General features: G+C 53.9%; 11 protein-coding genes across 11 annotated transcripts; 6 read left to right on the top strand and 5 right to left on the bottom strand.

Annotated features, from left to right (window-relative positions):
- Positions 1–1,148: 1,148 nt before the first annotated feature.
- M406DRAFT_61533 (uncharacterized protein) lies at positions 1,149–4,503 on the top strand (the record flags this gene model as incomplete). Its single annotated transcript, XM_040924740.1, has 4 exons — positions 1,149–1,417; positions 1,554–2,438; positions 2,571–4,041; positions 4,135–4,503. 4 exons carry the CDS (start codon positions 1,149–1,151, stop codon positions 4,501–4,503), a joined length of 2,994 nt encoding a protein of 997 aa, XP_040778684.1.
- Positions 4,504–5,298: 795 nt separating this feature from the next.
- M406DRAFT_328781 (uncharacterized protein) lies at positions 5,299–7,465 on the bottom strand (the record flags this gene model as incomplete). Its single annotated transcript, XM_040920361.1, has 8 exons — positions 5,299–5,441; positions 5,520–5,599; positions 5,673–5,811; positions 5,949–6,201; positions 6,307–6,591; positions 6,662–6,987; positions 7,093–7,219; positions 7,307–7,465. The coding sequence occupies 8 exons, from the start codon at positions 7,463–7,465 to the stop codon at positions 5,299–5,301; spliced, it is 1,512 nt and encodes a 503-aa protein (XP_040778683.1).
- Positions 7,466–8,431: 966 nt separating this feature from the next.
- On the bottom strand, positions 8,432–8,836 carry M406DRAFT_38895 (uncharacterized protein; the record flags this gene model as incomplete). Its single annotated transcript, XM_040924078.1, has 1 exon — positions 8,432–8,836. The coding sequence occupies one exon, from the start codon at positions 8,834–8,836 to the stop codon at positions 8,432–8,434; it is 405 nt and encodes a 134-aa protein (XP_040778682.1).
- An 883-nt stretch (positions 8,837–9,719) lies between these two features.
- On the top strand, positions 9,720–11,066 carry M406DRAFT_251641 (uncharacterized protein; the record flags this gene model as incomplete). Its single annotated transcript, XM_040916772.1, has 1 exon — positions 9,720–11,066. The coding sequence occupies one exon, from the start codon at positions 9,720–9,722 to the stop codon at positions 11,064–11,066; it is 1,347 nt and encodes a 448-aa protein (XP_040778681.1).
- A 237-nt stretch (positions 11,067–11,303) lies between these two features.
- Positions 11,304–13,769, top strand: M406DRAFT_90269 (family 16 glycoside hydrolase; the record flags this gene model as incomplete). The annotated part of the gene is made up of 6 exons (XM_040926172.1): positions 11,304–12,005; positions 12,108–12,331; positions 12,434–12,527; positions 12,694–13,027; positions 13,151–13,260; positions 13,337–13,769. The coding sequence occupies exons 1-6, from the start codon at positions 11,908–11,910 to the stop codon at positions 13,767–13,769; spliced, it is 1,293 nt and encodes a 430-aa protein (XP_040778680.1). The 5' UTR covers positions 11,304–11,907.
- A 306-nt stretch (positions 13,770–14,075) lies between these two features.
- On the bottom strand, positions 14,076–15,704 carry M406DRAFT_345585 (uncharacterized protein; the record flags this gene model as incomplete). The annotated part of the gene is made up of 1 exon (XM_040922101.1): positions 14,076–15,704. One exon carries the CDS (start codon positions 15,702–15,704, stop codon positions 14,721–14,723), a length of 984 nt encoding a protein of 327 aa, XP_040778679.1. The 3' UTR covers positions 14,076–14,720.
- A 2,503-nt stretch (positions 15,705–18,207) lies between these two features.
- M406DRAFT_338432 (uncharacterized protein) lies at positions 18,208–18,378 on the bottom strand (the record flags this gene model as incomplete). The annotated part of the gene is made up of 1 exon (XM_040921350.1): positions 18,208–18,378. The coding sequence occupies one exon, from the start codon at positions 18,376–18,378 to the stop codon at positions 18,208–18,210; it is 171 nt and encodes a 56-aa protein (XP_040778678.1).
- A 161-nt stretch (positions 18,379–18,539) lies between these two features.
- On the top strand, positions 18,540–21,161 carry M406DRAFT_80190 (uncharacterized protein; the record flags this gene model as incomplete). Its single annotated transcript, XM_040925999.1, has 1 exon — positions 18,540–21,161. A coding segment is annotated over one exon (2,622 nt), but the record flags the coding sequence as incomplete, so codon positions are not given.
- Positions 21,162–21,337: 176 nt separating this feature from the next.
- M406DRAFT_102081 (uncharacterized protein) lies at positions 21,338–22,108 on the top strand. The gene has a single exon (XM_040914984.1). It carries the CDS (start codon positions 21,661–21,663, stop codon positions 21,928–21,930), a length of 270 nt encoding a protein of 89 aa, XP_040778676.1. The 5' UTR covers positions 21,338–21,660; the 3' UTR covers positions 21,931–22,108.
- Positions 22,109–22,792: 684 nt separating this feature from the next.
- On the bottom strand, positions 22,793–24,297 carry M406DRAFT_338430 (uncharacterized protein; the record flags this gene model as incomplete). The annotated part of the gene is made up of 2 exons (XM_040921349.1): positions 22,793–23,791; positions 23,884–24,297. The coding sequence occupies 2 exons, from the start codon at positions 24,295–24,297 to the stop codon at positions 22,793–22,795; spliced, it is 1,413 nt and encodes a 470-aa protein (XP_040778675.1).
- Positions 24,298–26,040: 1,743 nt separating this feature from the next.
- On the top strand, positions 26,041–27,458 carry M406DRAFT_254309 (WD40 repeat-like protein; the record flags this gene model as incomplete). The annotated part of the gene is made up of 2 exons (XM_040916954.1): positions 26,041–26,268; positions 26,397–27,458. The coding sequence occupies 2 exons, from the start codon at positions 26,041–26,043 to the stop codon at positions 27,456–27,458; spliced, it is 1,290 nt and encodes a 429-aa protein (XP_040778674.1).
- Positions 27,459–27,508: the final 50 nt, after the last annotated feature.

Genomic DNA, 27,508 nt, shown 5'->3' with positions numbered 1-27,508 from the left:
CTGGATGTGCCACTACTTCTGGCATGTTACACAGCAGCAACTCTTGAACATGTGGTGAATGAAAGATGGTTACTACCCAAGGCTTTCACGGCCGAAGAAGCAGTTGGGTTGCATCACATCCCTTCGAGCAGGTGAACTGTTACTTGACGTGTGGATTTCCACTGCATTGCATTGCATTGATATTGCAATCGCCCAAAGTTGCGGAAACATACTTGTTTAGGTTGCAGTGGCCGGCGCGATTGTAAAAGGCCCCCCTTCCGATGCCCTCCTCCCCCCTTCTCTCGACCTACCCAAACCCCTGTTTGCGCTCGTTCTCTCTACCGCTGCTATCCACTTCTTACCGGCCCCATGCAATTCCCGTTTTGTCCAGGCTATTCCTCCACGCGCTCGCTGTCCGGTTCGCACGACTTTTGCCTCTTAACATCGGGGCATCTTTCCCGACAAAATGTTGTGTGCTTTTTCTTCTTTCCTTGGATACTGATTTTCGTACAGCTTTTCTCAGCAACAAAAGACTTTTGTTTGGTCTCGATCTTGATTGTTCCTCTTCTTCCTGCCGGCGCTTGTTCTGTCCTGCAGGACTTTGAGAGCTTTCCGGGGATCCCATTTTACGCCCAACCCGCCGCCCAAAACTCCGCTGCGGCACGCCACCCCTAATCATGCCCACTTGATCACTCACTGTCTAGCCTTGTCGCGGATGAGATCTCGGTGACGGTGACTGGCGTTCTGAGAGCAGTGCACGTATTAGTGTTACCAACGCTAAGAGTATTCTCCAGAAAAGGCCCCCATACACACACACACACGCACACATACACATACACATATATACACGCTCACTCAGAGGGGGCGGTGGCCGTTTGTTTTTTGGTCGTGTTTTGTATACGGAACGTTGGTCCACCGGCTTCTTTTGGAGAAGTGCGCTGGGTTGCGCTGGGTGGGCTGTAGTGTCACGTCAACTTGACCACCTCCGATTCGCTCACGGGTTACATTTTGTTCTCCGAGTCGCGAGTTCTACCATCGATTTTTCTGGAAGCTGTCTCGGATTCCCTCCGTTTTAGCTGTTAGCTGTTGTCCCACGAGAGCGGCGCAGGGCCGCTCGACGAGCTACAGGGATTAATCATTCTCCACTGGCCCTGCTGGGCGACAAGACGATGACTTCAGTCTTGTCATCACGGCCCGGCCACAGTGCGCCGAATATGCTAGCATCTGGGGGCATGTCTCCCATGCAGGAGCCAACCCCTCCAGACAATATGAGGCATGATGACGGCCATGCAGAAGACGTGGACGACAACCAGGACAACTCGTCCAATGCCGACGAGGGCCCCAACCGAAAGCGCCGTCGAAGTCGCAAAGGACTGGACAAGAAATTCGAGTGCCCTCATGACGGCTGTGGAAAAAGCTACTCGAGAGCTGAGCATCTGTCTGCAACCCCACCCCCTTTTTCCTCCTCCTCCTCCTCCTCCTCCTCCTTACCTCTCTCTCTCTCTCTCTCTCTTTCTGCCCCCCTCGGCCGCATCATCATGCTCGGCCTCCCTGACTGACCGGCTGCTTCTTAGCTATCGTCATCAACTCAACCATAACCCAAAGCAGATCTACAAATGTGATTTCCCAGACTGCGATCGGCAATTCGTCCGACTTGACCTGTGTAACAGGCACAAGGAACGGCACACGGCAAAGGGATCTACGCTCAGCAGGAGAGAATCGACCATTGGAGGCCAATTGTCACCTGGAAATGACGGTCGTCACGGGTTTGCTGCGCCTGGTTCGATCTCCCCCGAGGCCAACAGGCCCGGCAGTGCCTACGCCAGACCACCGCTACACCACCCTCAGTTTCAAGACGTCACAGGAAGCCCCTACACTCCCATCACAAATACGCCGCCAGTCTTCCCTCATGCCGCCGCCGGTGGACCGCATCCGAATGGTGGTGTTGGCTACATGCGCCCTGATGGCTCTTATGGGCAGATGTCTGGGCCACAGCACTCACCAAACGGCCCACAGCGCCCCTCGGTCCAGACCAGCATGCCGCCTTACGGAGTCTTGTCCCCAGCGTCACAGCATGGCTTTCAGGGTCACGCGAACGGCACCCCCCAGTCGGCCACTCCTTACGCCGGGCACACCAACTTCCCTGCGTTTAGCCTACCTCCTTCGAATTTTTCACAATCAGCGCCGCCCTCAGCAAACGTTCCGAGGGACGGCGGCGGCCAGGGCTATGGCCCTCAGCACGACATGAACGAGCCCTTCTCGGGCCAACCGCAGTCCACAGGTGAAATGGTGCTACTAGACAACATGACAAGCCAGACGACCATGACCGTCTTCGGCAGCGATAGTGTGCTGAACAAATCCCCATATGTCGGCATGCCCGAGGATTTCATGGCCTATCTGTTCAACACCCAAGCGGGCGAGAATCCTCAGCTGAACCATATGATGCCCCAGTACACTAAGTAAGTTGGTCATCATTTTATCCTTTTTTTTTTTCCCCCTTGTTCTTTTTGTGCTCTCTCTCCCTCTCCTGGTTGAGCACATGGGTTGGCCCGTTTTCTTTGAGAGGGTACCTTGGCTGACTAGCAGTACAGTGTTCCGTATTACGGAACGGAGCCGGTTGGCTACTTTCCGAACGGTGGTGCGCAGCAGGTCATGGCCGTGACCAATCTTTTGGACCAGAACCTCCCCGAGACGGTCATCTCGGAGGACAAGGCAACCGAGGTCTTCGAGTTCATCAAGGAGAGGTTCCACGAAAACGGCCGCGCTCCGGTGGAGCACAAGAGGGAGACGTTCATCGAGGGAGACCGCACCGACGACCACATGCTCAGCCGCAAGATGATGCAGGCCTACATCGGCTCGTACTGGGTACACTTCAGCGATCAGATCCCCATCCTGCACAAGCCCACCTTCTCACCCGACAGGACGCCGATCCTGCTGCTGATCTCCATCATGGCCATCGGTGCAGCCTGTCTCGACAAGGCCTACGGGCCCAAGGTGACCATGGCAGGAGCTGAGCTGTCCAACTTCCTGGCCTGGCACCTCAGATGGGAAACTTTCATGGACAGCAACTTCCGGCCGCCGGCAAAGCTGTGGCTGTTCCAGACCCTCATCCTCCTCGAGCTCTACGAGAAGATGTACTCGTCGAGGGAGCTGCACGAACGGGCGCACATCCACCACGCGACAACAATCACCCTCATGCGCCGTGGACGCTCTCTCATCGGCAAGTCAGCACTTGACTCCCCTCCAAACCCGAGAGATGACAAGAACAGCTCCCGGCACTCGTCCACCTCGGGCGTAGCGCACACCGCAGACGAATGGTGGAACCACTGGATCACGAACGAGGCCACGCGCCGTGCTGCTTTTGCTGCCTTTGTCATCGACTCCATCCACGCCACCATGTTCGGCCACTCGACGGTCATGGTGGCGCACGAGATGCGGCTGCCCCTGCCTTGCGATGAGAAACTGTGGAGGGCTACGAGTGGTGCGGAGGTGGGGAGGATCGAGGCGAACCTGATGTCAAACGGCCTCAAGCCCATCCCGTTCCTAGAAGGGCTGAAGCGGACACTGAGCGGCCAGGAGGTCCAGACCAACTGCTTCGGGCGGATGATCCTGATGGCCGGCCTGCTGAACGTCAGCTGGTACATGAACCAACGAGACCTGCAGGTCAACTCCCTCGGGGGTGGTGTCTCGTCGGCTCTGGGCGGCCGAGACAAGTGGCGCGCAACTCTCACCCGTGCCTTCGATTCGTGGAAACACGACTTCGACAAGTCCCTCAAGAAAGGCGAGAACCCATCCGACCCATACGCGTTTAATTCGTCCGACCGGGGCGATGCCAACACCGTCTTCGAGAGCCGCGTCGTCCTCCACCACCTTGCCCACATGGCCATGCACGTCGACATCGTGGACTGCCAGATCTTTGCGCGCGCGAAACGCCTCCTGGGCCGCGCCATCGGGGCGCAGGACCTCAACAGCGCGCAGCGGCGCATGAAGGACATCTGGGCCCCCTCGGTGCGGGCACGCGACGCCACGTGGTATGCGCTCAAGTTCCTGTTCTCGGTGCTCGTCGAGGGCAGCGGCAACCCGCGCTATAACAGCACCAACAGCACCAACAGCAGCAGCAGCAGCAACAACAACAACAATAACCGCCAGCACCAGCACCCTCACAGCAGGGACATGGAGCCGTCGTACGTGGCCCGAGACGATGTACTGCTCAACAGGCCGTGGGTGCTGTACTTCTCGGCGCTGGTGATATGGAGCTACGGCCACGCCCTCGAGGGCGCGTGTCCCGACGCCGTCATCCCCACGAGCCGGGCTGAACAGGTCCGCCAGATGAGGGAGTACCTGATCACCTACGGCGGGACGGACGACCCTGAGACGCTGCGGACCACCAAGGGCCTAAACAACAACAGCAGCTTGCTGCTGGTCCTCAAGGACACGTTCCTGACCACCAGATGGGAGCTGTTGCACGAGGGCGCGACCCTGCTGAACAACTGCGTGCAGCTGAACGCGGGGACCTTAGTCTGACGACGGTGCGCTATGTGCGCGAATGGATGATGACGCCGTGCTTCCTTGTGACAAACGATGCCAGGAAGCAAAGGGAAATCACTATTGAGAGAATTTCAGCAAGGAAAGTGAAACAAGAGTTGGAAACGGATCTATCTTTCTTCCAAATGGAGCGGCACATCTTTCTCTCTTTCTCTCTTTCGAGATGGAGTAAGCCCTGGTTTTCTAAAGAGCGGATCTCACTTTCTAAGCGGAATGGATTGGAGTGGCTCCGGAGGCATGTGTGTGTTGTGTACATTTATATACCCCTTTTTGCAATCTTCTTTTCTTTTCTTTTCTTGCTCTTCAATATCTGCTTCTCATAGCTTGTCGTTGGTATCATTTCATGTAGTTTTTTCTTCTTCTTTTGTTCATGATGGAGCTACGTGGTGGAATCCCAGATTGATGAAATTGAGAAAATATGAACGCACCCGCGTCCATGATAAAAACTTGCAGAAACTCCCGATGCTAAATTGGCCTTGTGCGCCCTTACCATATAGTCATCTCTCATCGGATCACTAATCTCATCGCAAATGACGGATTAACTTACGACTCTATCGAAGATATCAACATTCTTTCTCCGGCGGCTCATCCGAGTGCAGAAGCCATTTGGACGGCCACTCTCCTCCACATCCACATCCTCAGGCACAGGCACATCAGAGCCTCCAGCTGTCATCCTCGTCATCCTCATCCTCGGAGCCATCCTGAAACGAGCGGAGATAATCACATTAGTCAGGATGGGCGTTTCTTGTTATTCATAGCAGGAACGTCGCATCTCTAGAAGGGAAAGCCTACCTGAACCTGAACCGAGGACGCGCCGTAGCCCCCAAGGCCGAGACCGTGAAGAAGGCTGAGCCCGGGCACGTTGCTGTCGGGGTCCGGAGCCTCAATAATGGGCAGACAATCGTCCTTAGTAATATCTATGTATAAAAAAATCTAGGTGTGAGCGACGCGGGTCTCAGTCATGCAACGAAGGATGTATGAGAGGAGGACTTTACCACCATTATCGCTGCCGACAAGTCTGTCACCGATTTTCCAAAAGGCGCTTGGCCCACAGGGCCCGGAGGGATCGTAGTTTCTGTTCAAGGAGATCAGACGTCAGCGGTACCCCGTTGCCAAGCGAAGGAGTGGTGGTGGAGGAGAAGGCATACGCGTCAAACCAAGTGCCAATCACTTTGCTCGACTTCATGCCTCCGAGTTGGATGCCCTCGCTGCGCCATCGAGATTCGCCGTCGAATATGGAGTAGGTCGTCCAATGGACCTCGCCTTCTCGTGTCATTCGTACCGAACCTGAAGATGTGGGTGGGGGGAAGGGGTAACGTTGTTAGCCACATGACGTTCTGCTAGAAGAAAAGACAAGGAGAGGAACAAGGTGAAGAAGAAAAAGAAGAAAAAAAATAAGGAAATACCTTTCAGAGGGATAGTACCTTTAAGATTGGAGCTTCCACTGTCAGGCCAGCTCGCGTCGAGAGACCGCGTGATCCCTTTCAAGTGGACGACGGGGTAGTCCTGGTGGTCCTCGGGGCCTGGCGGGTCAACCTTGGTGACCCAGATCTTCATGACTAGGACGCGCGTGGCCTCGGTCTCGTCGAGAGAAGGACGCGGGACGTGATCGGGTAGCAAGTCGTGAGGCGGGAAGTTGAAGGCGTAGTAATCGTTATAGTCGAGGAAACAGATGATCTAGTGAACAAAACAAACCACCAGTCAGTCGATCAGCCTCGTCTCGGTGTTCATCTTCAGGGCCCGCCCCTCATAGACAGGAAGACAGAGAAAGTTCTGACTTACCCTCAAATAGGTTCCAGAGATACCGTACGGATCCTCTGGCACGTCTTCTATCTCCGCCTGGTCGTCCAGGCCAAGGGGGAGATAACTGTTAGGCCAGCAGCCGGCGAAGGGGATGCCCCAGAACGAATTGAAGATGGGCAGGCGGTCTAGATCCTGCTCTTTCATGTTGGCCCAGAGCACGATCATGATGGCCTCGACCTTCTCCCAGTCCACGCGATCCGCGGGCGGGACCAGCTGGGGTGTCCCAAAACCTTGCCTAATTGGCCCTGGGCCCTCATCGAGAAACTGCAGATATACCAAACATCTCAGGCACTGGCATCCAGAACGAGAGAAAGAGAGGGATAGAACAACTCACGGGACCCCATCTAGTCCTTTGGGTGTACTCCCTGATATCGTAAAGCTTGCTACAAGCAAAAGGGTACGCCCTCGTCGACCGGGTGCGTCCATAGTTGAGGACCATGTCGCCGAACAGACAGTGCAGCTTGGCGGACATCTGCTGTTCGCGCGTGGGGGGCTGCTTGGGCTGGTCGAAGCTCTGGATAGGGGCGCGAGCGCGCTGAAAGATGAAAGATCGGCACATGAAGGTCTGGACGGCCCGATTGTTGGCAAAGCAGTCGCGTAGAATGTCCACACCGCGGCCGGCTTGGTAGGCCATGCTCATCTGGGGGCGTTCGCTAAAGACTGGGGACCGAGAGAGCAACCGGGTCGTCATATCAAAGACGAACTCCAACTCAGACTCCTAAAGGCAAAGGGAGGGCACATCTGGTGTGAGATGCTGTTACATACACAAGTGGTAGGGCAAGGCTCCTTGTTTCTTGTTACTCACCGGAGGATCCGAACTCGCGCAGATAGCTCTGAATCTTGCGAGATCTTTGACCTCCCCTACCCAGTCGAGCTCCTCAGGAGGACCATCCTGCAGTGTGTATTTGTCTCCCAGTCAGTACCTTCTGGTGATTACGAGGGGTTGAATCAGGTTCGCCTAGGAGCAGTAAGGACTCACGATGAGGTGGAGATACATGGTTCTGAACAGGGAAGCATTGTCCTTTACGAGACCGTAAAGATACTTGCATGTTAGGTTCACCTGAGCGAGATCCTTGGGGTCTGTAAAAGACAAGATGGCGGTGGTGATCTCCGTGGGAAGTTGAATTAGAGGAGGCATCTTTTCCTCTCGAGTTCACACACACACACACACACACTAAAGCACCACTTGGTAATAGTGGACATATGTGATGTCTGCTGTGTGTCGACTGACCCTGCAATGATTTTGTTACTGCAGATCAGGAAGCAGGGCGCGTCTTCCAGGGTAAACGCTACCCCAAAACTCGAAGAGACAGGGTTGAGATTATGTCTTCAAGCTGAAGCCTGGACGTTTTTGGGACGAGAGTGTGTGTGGGCGGAGTGGGGGGAAAGGGTACGGTGAGACTGGCTATGATGATGTATGCTCTGAATTTCCCACGTTGGACTTGCTTTGTTTGGCTGCGATCGTCTCAAAGCATATTGGTTGGATCCTTGTAAGATTCGGTAGATCCTATCGTGGCAGTTCTGAGGAGGAAAACGAAGAGAGAAAACAACTGGGCAAACGGGGGCGAGGGGATTCAGCGAGAGGAGGGGTAGCTATGGCCAAGTATCACAAGTACAACGGCAAGCTCCAAAGAGCTGAGACAGCGCTGCAGCACGATAAAGCAAGGCGTTAAGCATAAGTCCGAACTCGTACAATGAGCTGGCAGACACAAGGCAGGATCGGGGCGCCCGGACAAAGTATGGGGTTAAGGGAAGGAAGGCGCAAGTGTTAATTACTGCCGTTCGTGTACTATGGTATGTACTTGATTATTTAGGGCAGTGACAACTCGGCATGGGGAATTGAGGAGGGGCTAGGGCGTTTTCCCCAGTTTGTACCCAAGACGAACCAATTTAGTCGCCTCGGAGTTTCTGGAGTTTCACACGGGATTCCGTCTGGAAATGGAGCAAGGAAAGAGAAAGAAGAAAAAAAAAGGGAGGAAAGACAAGAAGAAATAGAAGACAGAGTCACTGAATACAGCTTGTGCAATAGCCGCTACTTGGTCGTCGAAACAGGCCGTTCTATTGCTCTGGAAGTCTTTCTCTCTATCTGCTGTCTGGTGGAGAATCATAGTTTACTCTTGCTATTGTCCTTCTCAGGTTCTGGATCCGTATTGAACTTGCCATGCTCACAAGTCGCCAGCGCAACACCATCGCTCTGCCTCCGCATGATGCCCCTAATCGTACACAGCGTCTTCCCGATACTCATAATCTCACACTCGATGAAGATCTTCTCGCCCACAGGTATCGGCCTGAGGTAGGTCACATTCAGCGTCCTGCTCACGCCCAGGTAGAACCAGAATCCGGGCTTGTTTATCAAGCAGACCGGCAAGCTCGTCGCAAAATCGAAGAGGGATGCCGTACACCCGCCATGCATGTTTCCCATCCGATTGGAGTTGTGGCTGGGCACCTCGTAGCTGAAAACAACTCTGGGATGCTTCGGGTCGTCTGTTGACCACGAGTGTAGCTTCATGTAGGGCATACAACCGGACAGCCAGTCCTGGTCAGGGCCAGTGTCTGGGCGTCAGCTGATCTTGTTCTCGATAGAAGATTGTAGATGGATATAGTGTGTGCGTGGGCGCCGTGACAGCTTACAGGCTTGTCCTCATCCTGGTCCTGAAGTAAGGTGTAGTCCATCCACAACTGCAGACGCTCCCCGCCCTCTACCTGGTACATTTTCCGTCTTATGTCTTTGAGCTGTGCTTCTCTGGCGTGATTTTCTTGTGGCATGGTATCGTCTTTGAGAGAGTCAACAACTGTATACACAGAGGGTGTATTATAGGCAAGCCTATCACAACTCCAGACGCTTCCTGTACTGTAGTGGCGGCGACCGATGGAGAGAAGAGAGAGACAGACGGAGAGCAGAGACAGCCACTTAAAATCTCACTTGTGAAGAGTTCAACGAATCAAGAAACAGCAAAAAATATATCTTTATCTGATATATCCGTGGAAGCAAAAGATTGGAATTCATGTGTCGAGGAGGTTCTTAAAACCAGAAAGTTGCCCCTCGGTTACAACTATGCGCATGCATTGTATCTAGGCACGCTAAGCACTGCAGAAGGCACGATCCTCAGCTGGACCTCGGTAGATCGAAGCTCATCCAGGGATGTGACCTCGACCATAAACTCTCGAAAGCATCTCAACAGCCGGCCGCTCTTTTGCTCGACTTCCAAAAACCAACATCATCAACCCCAACTTTTCCATCCACAGCCCAAACATTCTACATACTCACACTCACATACGAGTAGTTGTAGTGGTGGTGTACCCGTCTGGCCAGATGCTCCTCCTAAATTCCTCGCCGTCCTGACAGCCTGGGCGAAGAAGAAGAAGAAGAAGAAGAAGAAGAAGAAGAAAAGATGGAATTCATTACTGCCCTCCGGGGCACCAGCTTCGACGACCAGAAGCCCTCGCTGTTCGAGCTCCTGTCCGAGCAGCAGCTCTCCTCTCTCCTACCGCCCACCCTTCGCTACCTCCTTGTGCACGCGACCCACCGCTCGCCGCGCTACCTCCTCCCCGTCCTCAACTCCTTCGATGAGACCTACGCCGTCCTCATGCTCCTCGTCGAGCGCCACTACCTCCTCACCCGCGGCGGCTCCTTCACCGAGCACTTTTACGGCCTCAAGCGCGAGAAGAGTCTGGCCTCCGAGATCCCCCGCGCCGCCGCCCGTGCCCCGGCCCTCGTGCGCGACACCCTGGCCCTGCGCACTGCCGACGTCTGGCGCAACCTCGCTGTCATGGTCGGCATCCCCTATCTGAAGCGCAAGCTCGACGAGGCCTACGAGGTCAATGCCCCGCGCGCCCTGCTGGGCACCGCCTACACCTCCCTCCCGCCCAATCCGAGTTGGCGCGACAGGCTCCTGCACTACTACCGCTGGTTCCTCAGGAACATCTACCCGTCCGTCAACGCCGCCTACTGCTTCGCCTTGCTGGCTTTCAATCTCGCCTACCTGTTCGACAGCTCCAAGTACCACAATCCTTTTCTATGGCTAATCGGCACGAGAGTAAGAAGGATGACAGGCGCCGACTATGCCGCCATCAGAGCACGCGAAGAGAAGACCGCCGACAAGGGTGCGGGGCCCGGGGCTACATCGCTGTTCTCGCCCAGGAACATGGGCGCCAAGGTCCTGGGCAGTCTGTCGGTGCTGCTCCCGACAAGCATCTTCGCCCTCAAGTTCCTCGAGTGGTGGTACGCGAGCGACTTTGCGAGGCAGCTGTCAAGGAGGGCCACGGAGAGCTTGGACCTACCGCCGCCGATCGTGTCGGGTGTGTCGCCGGACAATGACGGCAGGGGCAAGAGGCAATCCCACCAGGCGGGCGACAGAAACTCCGCTGCTGCTGCTGGTGGAGAAGAAAAAGGCAACGATGAGAAGGAAGATGACGAGGCTGAGGCAGATGAGAAGACCATGGCTGAGCGTGCGCCCATCGCCAAGCCCTCTCTGCTGCCTATCTACACTGTCTGCGCGCCGGGGAACTCGGAGCTGTGCCCGATCTGTAGGGACGACATCACCACGCCCACGGCATGCCAGACAGGTGTGGTATACTGCTACGCGTGCATACACAAGTGGGTTAGCGGCATGCACCCGAGGCAGGAGGCGTTCATGTCCGACAAGATGGGCAAGTGGGAGAGCGGCGAGTCGCGCTGTGCAGTCACTGGCAGACGCGTGCTAGGCGGCACAGAAGGGCTGAGGCGCATCATGGTATGAGCCAGACGGTAGCTGAGTCACTCGTCTGTCTGTCTGTTCTGTCTGTCTGTCTATCCACACCAACCATCACCGTCTCGTTGGTGTGGTGACTATTCCTTGTATTTTGTGGGCCTTGTCTTTTCTCAGCGGCCAATCTTGTTCTTCATAGCGTCGGCGTTCTGGATCGAGAAATGGAAAGAAAGAATGAACTGCCAGTGTCCAGACTCAATCTCGTCTCATCTCATCTCGGTGGGCAGGGTGGCTGCCTCCCTTGGGAAGCGGAGGAGTCAGTGGAGAGAGAGAAAGAGAATAAGAGAGCGACAGAGCCAACGCCCCAAAAAACCCTCTTCCTCTCCACACGCCGCCAAGGCCATGATTTCCGGACTGCTCGTCCTCTGAATTCCGACGCGAACCCGGCACACGACGTGTTTTGCAACGCGATCCTCTTGCGCGTAAAGTGATCTTACTCTTTAAGCCGCGACGCCGCCGAGATGCGCGTAGAGGGAGGAATGCCATGTGTCTCTGCTAAATGTAGAGAGAAACCGACACGCTTCGCGGGTGGGTGTTCTGTCCCTTGTTACGGATGGGCCCCTCTGAATGGACATTTAAATCGTCACATCTCGACTTGAAATGGCCATGAGAGAGAGAATGAAAAGTTTGGAATTATTGTGCCTCTTTGCTTTTCTTCTCTGCCGGAAATTGTTTCTTCATTCTCGCTCACTTTCAGGTCACTCTTTTGCATAGGGGCTCTCTTCCATCATCTTCTTCTTCAATTTGGACACTCGCTCATTTCATTAGTTCACTTCCCGTTCTTCCTTTATTTTTGTATTATCCACGGAGAGAAGTTTTGTCTGTCGGTACGATGTCTTCGTACTCACTGTCGACGTCCTATGTAGGACAGTCTCTCATAGACGGGTTTAATTTCGTCAGTATTGTAGATCCAACCGGTGGTTTTGTGGCGTAAGTCTTTTGATATATATATTCCCTGCGCTTCCTACTTTTAAGCCCATTGTCTCTTGGACTTTTACTAACAATGTCTCACAATTTTTCAAAATAAACCAGATACCAAGACTACAATGACGCTGTAGCAGCCGGCCTCGTCTCGGTCGACGATACCACCCAGGCCGTCACCCTGAGCGTCGACACGACAAATATTTATAATCCTGACGGCAGCCAAGGAGGTCGCCCGAGCGTCCGCATTGAGAGCTTTGAAGCCTTCAACGAAGGTCTGCTCATTGGTGACTTTGCTCATATGCCGGGCTCGGTCTGTGGTGGATGGCCTGCTTGTAAGTCTTCCCTCGAGTTTTCTCTCTTGATGTACCTGTTGTGGAAAAGAACAGAAGAGGAAAAGAAGAAGAAATAAAGACTGACAAGGTTTTGTGTTCTAGTCTGGATGTATGGACCTAACTGGCCAAATGATGGCGAGGTCGACATAATAGAGGGTGCCAATATGGCATATACCAACCTGATGTCGGCACATACGTGAGCCTCCCTCCCCACTTTCCACTCCATTATTTTCTCCCCTTCTTCTCCTTCTTTTTCTTTCCTTGTCCTCTCATTTTATTGTCAGCCTTGTGTACCTTCTGCCTTCCATGCCTTGACTTGAGAGAGAAGACATGAGTTCTGATATTCGTATACATACGCATAGGAGTGCAAACTGCCTCCTCCCTTCCACAGGTGACTTCAGCGGCACCCAGGAGATCACAGACTGCAACAACCCCGACGGGTGCAACTACATCCCACCGACGTCTGACACCTCAAGCTACGGCGACGACTTCAACGCCGTCGGTGGCGGCGTCTATGCGCTCGAGTGGACGTCCGACATTCTTCGCATCTGGCATTTTGCGCGCGGCGGCATCCCGCAGGACATCATCGACCAGCAGCCCAACCCGAGCAACTGGGGCACGCCTCAGGCTCTATTTGGGACCGACTCTTGTGATGTCAGCACGCACTTTGCAAACATGAGCATCGTGTTGAACATTGTAAGCATGCATCTTCCTGCTCCTTCAGTTTCCACCCCTTATTCTGTATCGAGTGCTTTAGCGAAGGGAGAAGAAGGAAGACAAAGAGACAATAAGCTAATCGGCATCTTGATTCTTCTTTAGGACTTCTGCGGCAACTATGGAGATGCCCTTTGGGGTTCTGGATCGTGTAGCTCCTATGCTGCTACCTGTGAGGACTTTGTCGGAAACAACCCATCTGCATTGACGGACTTGTGAGTTACTTGCTGCCCTTCCTACAAAACAAGAGAGAGGCGGCTTCTTACCTTTTCTTTTCTTTCCATTGAACAGGTACTGGGAAGTCAATTACATCGACTTTTACAGCATGTCTGCCGGCTCCACAACCACAACCCTCCCCAGCATAAGCACTGAAAGCTCTGTGCCTGTGAACGGCTCTGTAACTCGTGGACCGTCTATCAGACGCTCAACTACCCTTCCTTCTGCTTCTGCTACCACCACACCCGAGACTACCTCGAGTGGGAACGGCAACGGAGTTGGGACTCCGACCACGACCGCGGCCTCGTCCTCGGCGCCATCACCGGTGGATAGCATAGTGCCTAGACACAATCCGGCCACTATTGGGCCCTTCACATATCTAGGCTGCTTCACCTCTGGCACAGGCTTCAGCACTTTCGATCTGGCGGGTACCGATCCGGCGTTGACCCTGGAGGAGTGTACGTCGCTCTGCGGAGGGAGCACGTATGCGGGTGCTATAGACCAGTAGGTTTTCTTTTTCCTTTTCTTGTTTCATTCTTGTCTCCCCTGTCCATGAACACAACTCTTCTGTAGGGAGTATATCCAAGGCAAGTAGGCATGCAAGCTAACCAGTCAATTCTCTCACAAAAAAGAACATGTTATTGCGCCGATGTTCTTGACGCGAATACTTTCGCGGTGGCAGATCGCTTGGCCTGCGACCACGCGTGTCCCGGTAACGACGACGAGTACTGCGGCGGAATTCTCGGCAGTCCGTTGCTCTCATCGCGTGTCACATTGTCCAAGGACACGCTGCTGACCATGTATGGCAACATTCATGGCGCGAACTCGACCGCCCCCAAACCCGCCCCAGCACTCGGCAGGAAGGGCTCGTCCAAAGGCAACGCAACCGTCACGCAGACAATCACGTCGACTGTTACCTACGTCACCGTGTGCAGCACCAACCCCGCGCAGCTCGAGACACTTACGTACTGCAGCACGATTACTGTCTGCCCGACGGCCAAGGAGGCCAACATTATTCCTCTGGCGACGCTCACGCAGACCTGCGACCGCTGTGGATACAAGGGGGAGTCGACAGTGACATTGACAGTGCCCAAGGTGTTCGATCCGACGCAGACTGTAAATGTGACGGCCGCCACGGGCGCGTATAGGAAACCGCAGGCTACAGCGAGCCCCTTCACTGCTGGCGCTGCTGCCAGTCCCAACGGTATGAGCGCTCTGGCGCTGCTGATGGTGGCTGTTGCTGCTGCAGGGACGTTCTTCGTTTGATCTGGTTTCAGTTCGTGTGGAATTATAAATTGCATACTTTTTTTTCTCGAGAAAATATCCCTTTTTGTTTCTTCATTTCTTTTTTCCCTGTTTTCCTCTTCCATGCTGCTATTTCTTTCTGATGAGTCATTACCGCAACAATAAGCTGGAGATGAGACATAAGATGCAAGGCGGATGAAAACTTTGATGAGAATCATATCGCCACAACCTGTGCAGCATTTTTCTTCTGAAGCCTACCCGTGTTGCCTTTCATACAACCCGCGTTGACCATGAGGCTCGCGTTGTTGGATCCAGGACCTAGCATGAGATATTTGAAGAGGATCGCGTTCAGGCCATAGTAGATGACTTTGGCAGCGGTGATCCAGTCGCGATTCGGAAAGAAGTCCAAGAGAGGCCCTCGAGGCGTCGTGGACATGAAGGTCTCGTAGGCCCTCTGACACTCGTCAAAATAGACACTTTCCTGGCCCCGGCCCCAATGAACGTGGCCAAATACATGCAGCCTGGGTCTCACCCTCCACACCTCCCCGAGAAGGCCAGGACAGCCCAGGCCCAGATCTCGATGCCACCGCGGGGGCGTGTGAGTGACCAAAACGTCGCTGTCTATGGGGATCCGGCCCGCCCACGGATTGATTTGAGGTGGGTATTGAAAGGCAAACTCATCACCCCCACAGACAGGAAGGTCAGCAGCACCGTAGATATTGAGCCTTCTCCCGTCTGCAAAATCCAACGACACAGAGCTGTTCTGCAGGTAGTGCAGCCTCTTGAAGTCGACCCGCCTCCGGGCCGTCTTGTCCTCTGGCCTTCGGGACCGCACGTCAAACCAGCTGTCATGGTTCCCTGCGATGACAATCTTGTGGCGGTGAGGCAACGAGTCCAACCAGTCGATCTGCCGCTGGATATCCTCGACGGTGCCAGCGTTGGTCAGGTCACCGGCGTGGATGAGGAGGTCGCCGTCGGGCACATTGGGCACGATAAGATCGTGCGTATCTGACAGGCAGACGATCCTGATCGAGCGCTTGTCCTTTGGCGGTCGAAAGGGCCTGCCACGTAGAAAGATGAGGATATGGTAGATATGGGCGATGAGGCAGTGGAGCGGAGAGCTCAAGAAGTGGTCGAGAAGGGTGGGTGGCTCCCATTCATCTGGTCGGCGGATTCCGAACTGTTGAAGGAGCCCCATGGCGGGTGGTGATGGACTCTTGTGTGTTGGATCTAGGACCAACGTCAAATGTGCCACAGACAAACGTCAAAGCCCTTCACAGCTCTCTCCACGATGGGAGGACGACGAGGTAATCTTGTATGCGCAGATGCTCGAGCCATGACAGCTGTACCACCGTCATGGTGGAGATGGATCATTGAGCAGGGGCCACTCACTACTGTACCTCCCTGTGTACGTACTACACTGCTTTGTTGCTGGAAGTAGCTACTTTTGATGCTGGTAAAGCCAAGGGTTAGGGGCGAGATGATGACTAACACAAAGCTCTCGCAGGGGGGCAGTCTCTGGTGGACGGGGATGACGAAGATGTTCCGTGTTTTCGTACCACAACAGGGAAGCAACATTTAGACCTGTCCTGCCGTCTCCGTATCACAAAGTATGATTGGCGCGCAGCTTGGCACCACGGCAGATAAGCGTCAGCGCACTGCGATGGGTCGCATCTGGTTGCATCAGCTAATCCTCCTTGCAGGACGCCACCCCTGCCGTGCGGAGTACCCGGTACTCAATTAGCGTTCCTTTAGACGTATTGATGGTAGCGTATGAACCTGAGACCAAGGGTATCCTATACTTTGGGCTTAGTGGCATTGTGTAAGGCTCATCAGTGTCACTGCATTTTTGCTCATGCGATGCATTGGAGTCATGACTTGGCATGGGCTACCCCTGCTCCTTCTTGGCCCTGTCACAAAGTGTGAGAGGTCTTGCACCGTCAGTTTCCAAATTTGAGCCCGAGTCCTCTTGGCACTGCACCAACCCTCGCGCCCACGAGGCTAGGCTACTGGTCAACTCGCGCTGAACAAATTTTATTTTATTTTATTTTATTTTATTTTTTATTTTTTATTTAAATTTGCCCTCCCATCATGAAACCTGTACTCCAAGAGATGGTAAATGTCGATTCACCCAAATTTGACATGGGGAAAATCCGGCAATTCTCGACTATGAAGTATCCACGATTCTACAATATGCTCAATACGCATTGATTGAACAGTGACAGAGAGCAAGCTTGAGGGGGTGCACGGCCACCCTGCAGTCGATCGATTCCGCAGATCTTCGTAGCACAAAGATGTCGCCATCAGGCTCGGAATCAGACCCAGGCCAGGCAGCCAGGTGGCACGCTCCCCTCGCTCCTGCGGGCCGGGGGGGGGGAGGCTGGGAAGGAGGCCGTCTTTTTCATCACCTTAGACCTGAGGACAACCTGCCACCTACTCGCTGCCCTTTCCCCCTTCCCCTCTCCGATTTTCCCTCTCTCTCCCCTCTTGTGCCCTGATTCCGCATGATCTATCCTGGTTTCTCCCACCCACGTCAGGCCAGGCCAGGTCAGGTCAGGCCGCCACTCACAAACAAACCTTATTCTTGCCTACTGCTCAGACTCGGGTTGCCCTTCATTAAACATTTGCTATCCATCACAATCTTGCTGCTGGCCACATCGCAACGTCAATCAAACATCATCACCATCATGCTCTCCAACACTATTTTTATTATACCTACTCAACTATATGACAATTCCTCATCTTCATCTATATTATTTGCATCGTATCTCTCGGTTTTATGACGTTTCCACTTTACTGCTGCATGCTGACAAGAATGGACCTGGACAATGTCATCACTACAGGTTGAGTCCCAGACATGGAGTTTCATCACAAAGAAAAAAAGACATCAACTTTCCAACCACTTTGTCTCATCTCTCACCTCTCCCACCTTCATCCCCAGCAACAACCAGCTGAAAGGTCGCTGTTGTTGAGCCAAGAAGAATCCATTGCAGTCCACCGATATGGAGACCTGGTGAGGGCCCTAGAATACGGGCGGGCGTCTCGACTCAAACAGCACTCTGCCCTTTGTCACCACCTGCGGTACATTGTGGTGCACCCTGGCAGGCATTCTCCCAGCAGGTCCCGGCCCAGCCCTGAAGCCTGGAGAACTAGCGCATAGGCGCCCACAGGTCTCATTGGCCTTCTGAACCGGCACTGGGAACCAGAGGGAGCCCCCCCCCCTCCCCTCTGCTCTCCCCCTTCCAAAAGGCGCACCTGCAACTCGCGCCCATGCTCCTCCTGCGGCGCACTTCCTAGGTTTGGTCAGGTTGGTCTGGTCTTTCTTCGATCTCTCAATCTCCCTGTGTTGTCGCCCCCTCTCGTCCATTCACACTCTTCTTCCTCTCCCAACATTCTCTCTGTTTGTCCTTCGACAATCGTCCTCCCCCAACGCGGCCCAGCCTTTCTCCCCTTTCTTCGAGTTTGCATGAATGACTCGAATTCATGATCTGTTCCTACTTTCTCCCTTGCCCGACTCCTTCGACTCTCTTTGTTCCTCGAGGCGCATCTCACGCACCATCCTCTCTCGTCCCGACAATCCAACACCTCGAACCCGCTGTCCTCGCCTCCTGTGCGATAACCTCCCGTAGGACTTTATTCTTGAACGGCGACTCGATTCCCGCTGCTTCGATCTCGATCAAGAATACACCAGACCTTGGACCCTACCCGCCGTCCCATTCCTCGCCGAGGACCTCACTTTCCACTCGCGGCGTTGGTGGTGTACCCTCGACGACGCTTGCATTACCCTGTTCTATGACCTTGACTGGCCCAGTCTGGTTCGCGATCGCGTCGCTCGGCTGATTCTTGCTCTGAGCACGTCTTGTCGAGTTCATTTCCGCAAGCAGTCATTGCCGGCCATCGATTTCTCGACCGTTCCTACACATTGCAGTCCTCCGCGTCTGGTCGTCCTCCGTCATGCCCTCCACAACGCACACATAATCATTCAATCCCAATCGATTCGACCTTCACGCCCATCGTGAGGCTCAAAAAGAGTATGACAGACAACCTGGCAACGCCGTCGACGCTACCCGCGCCTTCCTCTCTGACTGTCTATCCTTTCGACAAGCCATCCTCGAAGGACGCGACTCTAAAGGTCAAGCCCAAGAAGGAAGAAGATTCCATCCAGTGCATCTGCGACTTCTCCGGCGATGACGGAAACACAATCTTCTGTGAAGAGTGCAAAACATGGCAGCACATCGCGTGCTACTACCCAGGTCGCGAGACCGAAGCACTGGAAGAGGAGTTCCGTCACTCGTGTGCAGATTGCGAGCCCCGAGAACTGGACAAGAGAAAAGCCGTGGAGCGGATGATGCAAGTCAAGCTGGGCATTCAACCCCTCGACTGCGAAATTCATGACAAAAAGGCCAAGAAACCTCCGTCCAAATCTCACAAGAAGAAGATCAAACCCAACGATCTGCACCTGAATGGTCACCTGGGGACGGATGGCCACAAGCACGGTAGTCCACCTGACCACCCGCCTACGAAGAAAGCAAAGACCTCCCACAAGTCTAGTCATTCTGTCAGTGCAGCACCAGCATCCAGGCGCAGTCCTTCACACTCCGCACCGAAAGCCAACCATCACGGCCATCCTTTAAGCCCCGCGACAACACCTCCGGATGTTCTTGCGGACTTCGAATTCTCGGCCTACACCCCTCGTTTTCTTTCTCTCTACGATGATCCCGTCGAGATTGTTGATACCAATACCATAGCTACTCTCAAGACCACAGATCGCATGTCACTATGGTCGAGGCCAGAGGGTGCTGCTATGTTTCGGCAAGATACGAGAGCAGAGTTCGACGAGGTCGTCCAGAGGAAAACTCCTTCCCCACTCCAGCCTCCCCTGCGCGTAGAAAGGAGAGAGCTGCACGTGTCCAAAGATATCGTCCTGTCCATGCCGCACCTCGTCACGTCGTCGCCTGTTGACCAGCAAGTTCCGATGATAGAATTGAACGGTCTCGTGGGCCTGCAAAAAGACTACTGCGATGACTCGAACAACCGTTACAAGGAACTAAGCGCACCCCTACCTTTTGTCTTTTTCCCATCACACATTCCTCTGTACATCGACACCAGGAGAGAAGGGTCCAATGCCCGCTATGTCCGCCGATCTTGCCGGCCGAACGCCCGGCTGCTCACATACTTGTCCGACGACTCCGACTGGCATTTTTGGCTGGTGAGCGAGCGGCCCATTGATGCGAATGAAGAAGTCACTGTTGGTTGGGACATATCCCTTCTACCACCTTATCGGGCACGCCTAGAGCGCCTCCTCAATCATAGCGGCGAAGAGGCAAACGAGCACTCTGCCACGGATGTGGTCGCGGACATGGAGCAGTCGGAGTATGATGCCCTCTCCCACTCTATCACCTCCGTCACAATGGAGTACGGAGGATGTGCCTGCGATCTTGGCAGTCATTGTGCTTTTGCCCGCTTCGACCGCCCATACCACGACAAGTCGCAGCACAGACCGAACGCACCAAAGCGGAAGCGAGCCAAGTCGAAGGCGCACACTATCTCTCCGACCAGCACCAGCCAAGCGACCAACAGCCGGGCAGCCAGCGAGAACCACCTCGATGAAATGCCCGATCATGACCACCATTCCTCCGCAGAGTCCTCGCGAAGCAAGCCTCCAAGCCGGGACAGAACTCCAGCACGACTGGGATCGTTCGATACACTTGGAATACTGACAGAACCGACAAACCGCGACAAGAGAAAGGTTCAAATAGCCGAGAACTTGTTCCAGAAGTCAGCGCAAGAGGAGCAACTGCCGCGAAAGAAGAAGAAGAGCGTCGATGCGCCAGCAGCGCTTTCGAATGCATCAAGATCCAAGAACCGCAGCAGTACCAGTCACGCGTCCGAAAGGATCAATGGAACAGATACAGGAACCTCTGGCAGCAAGGTGGTCTCACCCGTGAGTATCGCATCGCGTGCTTTGGCGGACACGACTCCAAATGTCTTGATGCGCCACCCTTCTGCTGCGTCGGTCTCGCCGCGTCGCAGCCCGTCGTCCACGTTGAGTTCCTACTGCGATGCCGCCGTGCAAACAGAAGCCGTGGCCGTCAAATACCCGTTCCAGCAGCCGGCCCAGCCTCGTCCACCGCGGAGGAGAATCATCTCTCTCACAACGAGGTTAATGCTCCAAAAGCAGAGAGTCACATCCTCGCCACCAGAGCCAAGTAGTGCGATGGATCTGGACACGCTAGTGACGACAAAAAGTCCTCAGGGCTCACCAACGAGTGTGCTCAAGCAGACTTCCCTGTCATCACCTACCTCGACTGGAGACGACGCCCCTATGCCAGACGCAGACTCAATCACCATTGCCGACGACACGGGTCTATCGCAAACCAACGGCGCCGATACAACAGTCCCTATCAAGGTTAAGTCGCCCGAGTTGCGCGTCCAGATGCCACCTGTCCCGATCTTTACAAGCCCTCCATCCGCTGCGGCAATCTCCACGCCTGTCTCTTCTCATGGCTCAATGGTGCACTCGCCATTCTCTGCCACGAACCTCGCAAACCCCTTCGCACCTCCAGCAGTCAATGGGGTTGCTGCCCACCCAAGCCCCATCAAAAAGAAAATGAGCTTGAGCGAATACAAGAACAAGGCGAACAAGGCGGCTGCGACCGCCAAGGGTCCTGCAGACTTTCTACCCCCCTCGAAATCGGTTTCGATCTCGGAAAACACGACCAAGGCTTACGCGAATCACACAACCAATGGCGACCTCGAAGCCAAGGACAGGTCAAACCGGGCAGAGGCCACAAGCGCGGAATAGACCCAACGTGTCGAATGCGACTTGCTCAGCGGCACGCGGCCTTTCGAGGTGTTCACATGATCCACAAAAGACGGTGAACCCCTAACACGACTTTGTGGCTTGGACAAACCAGCTTTCTTAGCGACACGGATCTACTTATACCTACACAAGCGTCTTACAGAGCCTGGTCGACCATTTGGCGTGTCTAGAATGTGTGTCGGGTGCGGCAGGGTCTAGATCCAATTATCATTCTGACTTTTCCTTTTATATATTGTAATGCGGTAGTCGGGGCGTTCGTTCAGCTCAGCAAAGCTTTTACTTTGTTATCTGTTCAGATGTCGATTTTCTGGCGGCGAGGCAAGAGCTCAAAATGAATGCTTTCCATATATCTCTGGGATGGTGGGACACGTTTCTTCTGGGCGGGCTGGCACAGGCGTTGATTGGTACAGGACAGGTCATGCGACGCATCGAACGTGGCCGAGCTGTTCGCGCAACTTCTTTCCTTCCAAAATCTACATTGACCGCCGATACTGGACTGGCTGGAGGTCCTTTCTTTCTTTTCTCTTTTTTTGTTCTGGGGCTGCTGTGTGACGCATGGGGTTATTTGGAACGAGGCAGATACCGGACTGGGCTGGGCTAGGGAGGGTGTCTATGGGCTTGTATGCCTCATGATGGGTGATGAAGAGATTCCCGGGTCTGCTGGTCCCAACATTTTGTTTCGAGAGAAGACGGAAGTGGGTTGTATGCTAGATGCAATCCTAGAAATCACGTGAGAACATGGAAGAGAATAAAACAATCCAGCCTCGCTGCTTCCCACCTCTTCATCTTCTACGTCTTTTTTTTACGAGTGGCTTACGCGCGTGCTTGCTGGGACAATAGCCGTCCGAGTCTGATTCAACATAAATACAAGGCCGTCTTCTCATACAACAACGGTGGACCAGTGCTGAGCTCATCATGGCGAACTCGACGTACGAGACGTATAGAACAAAACGTAGGCCTTTGAGGTCTATGTATTTTCGTCACTCTTCTCCAAGTCGAGACGGTTCCCCATATCCTTCGATGCACGGCCAGACTTGTCTTCGGTATGTACAGGGTATCATGCGAATCCGTCACAAGAACGGCCAACAAAAAAAGAACTCTCTTGTCGGCAAGGAGAAAAACAGAAAACGAAAACAAACAATGAAGAAGCAAATAGGGGGGGGGGGGGGGGGACCGCCGGGTGGTATCTTTTTCTACTCCTGATTGCCAGAACGCCAGCCAAATCAAATAAACAACACAAACCAGATATGCAGGGCTAAGAGATCTCTCTGCGCCGGGCCTAGATGTCGTTGAGAGGTAGACTTTGGGAAAAGTAATTTCCCATATGATCCTCCGCCACAATTCTTCAGATGAACGCTGTCCAAGGCCCCCTCCTTACCCTTGGACAGCACGCAGACGGGGCCAATACACTACTATCATGTTCCCTCTTAAGAGCTGCTCTTCAAAATTGAAACACCATTGACCTAGACCGATATACTACCGAGGCCCAAGTTATCTTCCCTGAAGAGGAAGAGGGCCATCTTGTGGCGAACGACGAGACCAATGAGTCCGACAAGCAGCTGCATAGCAGACACTTCCCAGGCCAGACGGCTTTCGTGCATAGGGCCTCGTGTGACGAGCCATAGGTTGATGATGGTCATGTTGCTGGTCTGGTCGAAGGTTTCCTTGCCATTCTCGTCCTGACGATAAACAACCTTGAGGAGGCGCAACTTTCCCAGCAGGCGGAGGCAGGGCACAGCGTAGGCTCGAGGTTGCTTCTCCGGGGTCCATTGGACCATGCTCGGCTCGAGGACATCGCGGTGGGCGTTGTACTTGGGCAGACGGTGGCGGGGGCACGGGATCAGATGGAAGAGCTGAGGAACCGAATAGACGAAGTTGAAGATCTGCGGGATGAGCAGGAGAATGAGAGTCTTGCTGAAGTGGCCCAGTATGCTGACGACTATGAAGACCATGCCAGCAAAGTAGCAGTAGGTGTCTCCGACAAAAACCTTGGCAGGGTACTTGTTGTGCCAAAACAGAGCCAGACTCACACCCAGGAAGGGCAGCAGGAAGGAGAGACTGAAGAGGTGGCTGTCAGTCGCAGGGTGAGGGTATGTTGTCATCAGGTAGAGGCTATCGTTGAGGATGAGGAGCAGCGCAATGACAATGGACTGCATGACCTCGATCCCGTTGATGCCAGCGAGGATGTTGATAGAGTTTGGACAGAAGATGGCCAGAGCCCCCATATAGACGTAGTATGCCCAACCCAGATGCACCAGTTCTGCCCCAAGTATCTTTTGTAGGAAGTTGGGGACCACAACAGAAGTGATACCGAAATCGACATAGTAGACAGTCAAGAGAGGAATGGCTGCGATGGAGGGGATGAAGAACTTGTGTCGCCAGCGGAGGTCGAAGACATCATCACCAATGCCGAGGATGGTGATGGACTGGAGGGAGAGGACGGCAGAGAGGTAGGACGCAAGCTGGGCAGAGGAGGCACAAGGTTAGCAACTACAGGGCAAGAAGCACAAGATGGTAGCTCGTGATGGGAAGGAAGAGAAGGGTGTCTGCTTGCCTTGTTGTGGGGGAACCAGTGCAGGAAACGCCCCTGGTTGACATGCTCGACCTCGATAACAACATCTCTGTTGCCACCGCCACTTGTGGCTGCCACAATATCCTGGTAGAAGGCAAAGGGGATAAAGATCATGACGATGAGCAGGTAGACAATGGCGCAAATGGCACCCACGCACTCGGGGATCTCCTTCTTGGTCCTCTTAGACATGTCAGTGCCCTTGAGGCCAGCCTTGAGGAAGCTGGAGGCTGTCTGGACTATGAGGTAGTAGGTTGCTGCGAAGGCAAGCCCTGAGAGGGCCAGAGAGGTGTAGATGGGCTCGCCACCTTGCAGGGCGCGAGAGAGGAGGAGGATGGAGATGGCGACGACAGCAGCCAGGATGGGGAACTCCCGGCTGGAGAGCTCACCAGCAGCCATCTTGACGGCAAGAGTGGTGGTGGTAGCGATGGCAGTGTACTTGTTGCCGGGCAGGTGGGGGGTATTGGTGGTGGTGGTGGTCAATTGGGTTGTGGTAGTCGTGAAGGAGAAAGTTTCACAGAGAGAGAGGTCTCTCAAGTTATCGGGGTTGTTGAGAATGGGCATCAGTTATTTACTACGTATGTATCTTGGGGTCTCAGACCCCAAAGTGGGCTGTTTGGTCCGTGTACTACCCCTACCCCACTAACCTAGGGGATCGGGGTGTCCTATGAACACGCGTTTGCCAGAGAATGTACACATTCATAAGCCCAGAAAAGAGATGTTGAAATGGGGGGATTTATTTGGCAAAGATCTGAGATCCAGTCTCAAATTCTCTCTTTCTTGATTTTAGGGTTATCAACTTGGGAAATTCCTCTTTTAATAGCAGCAGAGAAACTTTCCCAACCATTTCATTGATTCTGTTCTGGGATGCTAGTAAGGCTGCCAGTGACACAAGCTGCATGGGCTCAATTATTATAGATGAAAGAAGATGTGGCTGTACTACTATTGCATGTGTATGTGTTGGTCTTCACTCATGAGGCTCATGCCCAAACATGTGCACTCTCCATACTACTTCAGTATATGCTTGTTTTGCAGTGCCTACATGAGCTGCCAGCAGGCACAGTAGTAGATGTGACGACTCTTAAAAGGCTAAGAAAATACTTTGACAAGATTACCCTGCTTTCCGGATGTCTCTCCAAATTTTTGAATAGCAGAGTATGTGGCCATATGCCTGTGGTTTTGGCGATATCAAACTGAGTTCTGGCTACGTTGCTTCTTCTTTTTTCGATGCAGATGACGAAGCTGTTTACATAGCCCCCATCTGCTGCGGTACATAGCTCCCCACACTGCTCCACTCCCTCCACAGGGATAACGTGGAGTCGCCGCAGGGATTAGGGGAGCAGCATTCAGGAACAGGAGGTTCAGGACAGGGGAATGAGTACTATAAAGAGAATAGGAAAAACAACATCATGCTCGAGACAAGAATAGACGCGTGAAGTAGAGCCAGAGTTTGCAATGACAACAGAGCGCAAAGATTGACTTCTACAAAGATCAAGCATCCTTTTGAGGCCATAAAAAGGTTGGGCTACTACTTACAAAGTACATACTAGGGCACATACTATATAAAATTGACAATGCCCCCCAAAAGTATATACAAGTGGAACCCATGAGGGGCCCATTTCTTCATCCCCTGCTGTTGACAGGTCCTGACATGTGAGACAGCAACCAAGAGCACATCGCCATACCAGGCATACTCGTCTATTTTTAGTTGATCCAGTCAATGCCATAGGGTCTACTGAAAAAAATACAGACAAGCTGTATAAGGACCTTACCTGAAAGGCATTACTCCACGGCATATCACTTCTTTAGTGAGCATAGTCATATTCATTAAGTTTTGTTATCTATTTGTTTTCAATGTAGGCAAAGTGAAATGACCTTGTCCAAGAGCATCGTCTGAACAGAGTAGAAGAGGCAGTTTGGTCTCAACAAAGACCTGGCCTTGACTTGTTATGTCCTGGGCAGTTGCCAGATGAACCTGCCATCCCGCTCCAGGAAAGGCGCACGGGCCACTTCTGGGTTAGCAGCATCAGATTTGAAGTCTAGATAAGTAAGTAGCAGTTGAGACCTTGACACATGAAACTATTTGTCAAGTGAGAAACTACATCCCAACTCACTGCCCAAACTCAAGTCTCCCAATCAAAAATGCCCCCACCTTTAACACCACCTCCCATGATGGAGGAGAGGGCTCCCTTTGAGCTGGTCATGAAACATGGGCACCAGGATTTGGTGCAGGCGGTCGCATTCAACAGCTATGGTGACAGGTGCGCAACCGGCTCAGTCGACGGCAAGATCAGGGTCTTTAACCGACACAAGGACGGTGTATGGAGGCTATGTGACACATGGACTGCACATGGAGGAGAAGTACTAGAGGTGAGAGTCTACTCCTCTTTAGTAACTCTTCAGAGTTACTGTCCCTCTGTCTTTTTCTATTATTTTTTATATTTTTTTTGGCCTTGACAAGCGCGCGCTACCTCTGCTGACCGCCTTGCCCCTCAAAGCTCCAATGGCTGCCGCCCACCGTCTATCCCAACCTCGTCGCCTCTCTGGGTATAGAAGGTCGCTTCAAGCTCTGGGCCGAGGACCCCTCTGCAGCCCCAGGGCGCCGCTTCGGTAGCCGGTCCAAGGACAATGCCAAGGCGTTGTTTGACCACCGCTCGCCGCGCGCCCCCTACCGGTCCTTCTCATTACGCCACAACGAGGAGACGCGCCAGACCCACCTGGCCCTCCTCGCTGCCGACGGCCAGCTCACTGTCTACGAGAATGACATGTCCGAGAACCTGTCCGACTGGATGCAGACGGACGAATTCTCAGTATGCGAGCGGCCAGACCGCGGCGTCGAGACGAGCTTCCACGTGCGCTTCGACCCGAACCCGGACCCGTGCTACACCGCCCTGCGCGCTGGCATGCCCACCGACACCCTGGGCCTGGTGGTCGGCGCTATGAACGCCGTCAAGGTCTACCGTACCCGCGACGTCGTCATCCACGCGTACGGCGTGCCCTCGACTAAGAAGGAGTTCTACGAGGCGGCCGTGATCCCCGGCCACCGGAACCTGGTGAGGGATGTGGCGTGGGCGCCGGGCAACATCAGGGGCTACGATATCATCGCCTCGGCGTGTATGGACGGATACGTGAGGGTCGTGCGGCTGGATACCCCGTACGACAGGGCGGATGGCAGGACGTGGTCCTCAGGTGACCTCGTCAAGGGCGGTTCTCACCAGGACGGGCCTGCGAGGGCCGGTGGTGGTGGTGGCGGCGGTTCTAGAGGCCAAGCACCACCACATCATCCCTCGGGCATCAGCCAGGGTGTGCACCATCCACCATCCGAGAGCGACCGGAGGAAGAACCAGGCCGGCCACATACCTCACTACGTCTCCCTCCTCTCGAGTCTAGAGAACCACAGGTCGCCGATGTGGCGGGTGGGGTTCGACGATGACGGTCAGATCCTCGGATGTGTTGGGGATGACGGGAAGCTGTTGTGCTTCCGCCAGAACTCTAGTGGACAATGGCTAAAGAGCTCAGAGATTGGCATCACGAAGATGAAGATGGCCGTCCCGTCGTGAACCATACTCAAAAGGCGCTCGCTCTCATCTTCAAAAAGCACGTCGTCAAC

Source organism: Cryphonectria parasitica, assembly GCF_011745365.1.
Source record: "Cryphonectria parasitica EP155 unplaced genomic scaffold M406scaffold_3, whole genome shotgun sequence".
Taxonomy (NCBI): domain Eukaryota; kingdom Fungi; phylum Ascomycota; class Sordariomycetes; order Diaporthales; family Cryphonectriaceae; genus Cryphonectria; species Cryphonectria parasitica.
This window is presented reverse-complemented; position numbering and strand designations above follow the sequence as displayed.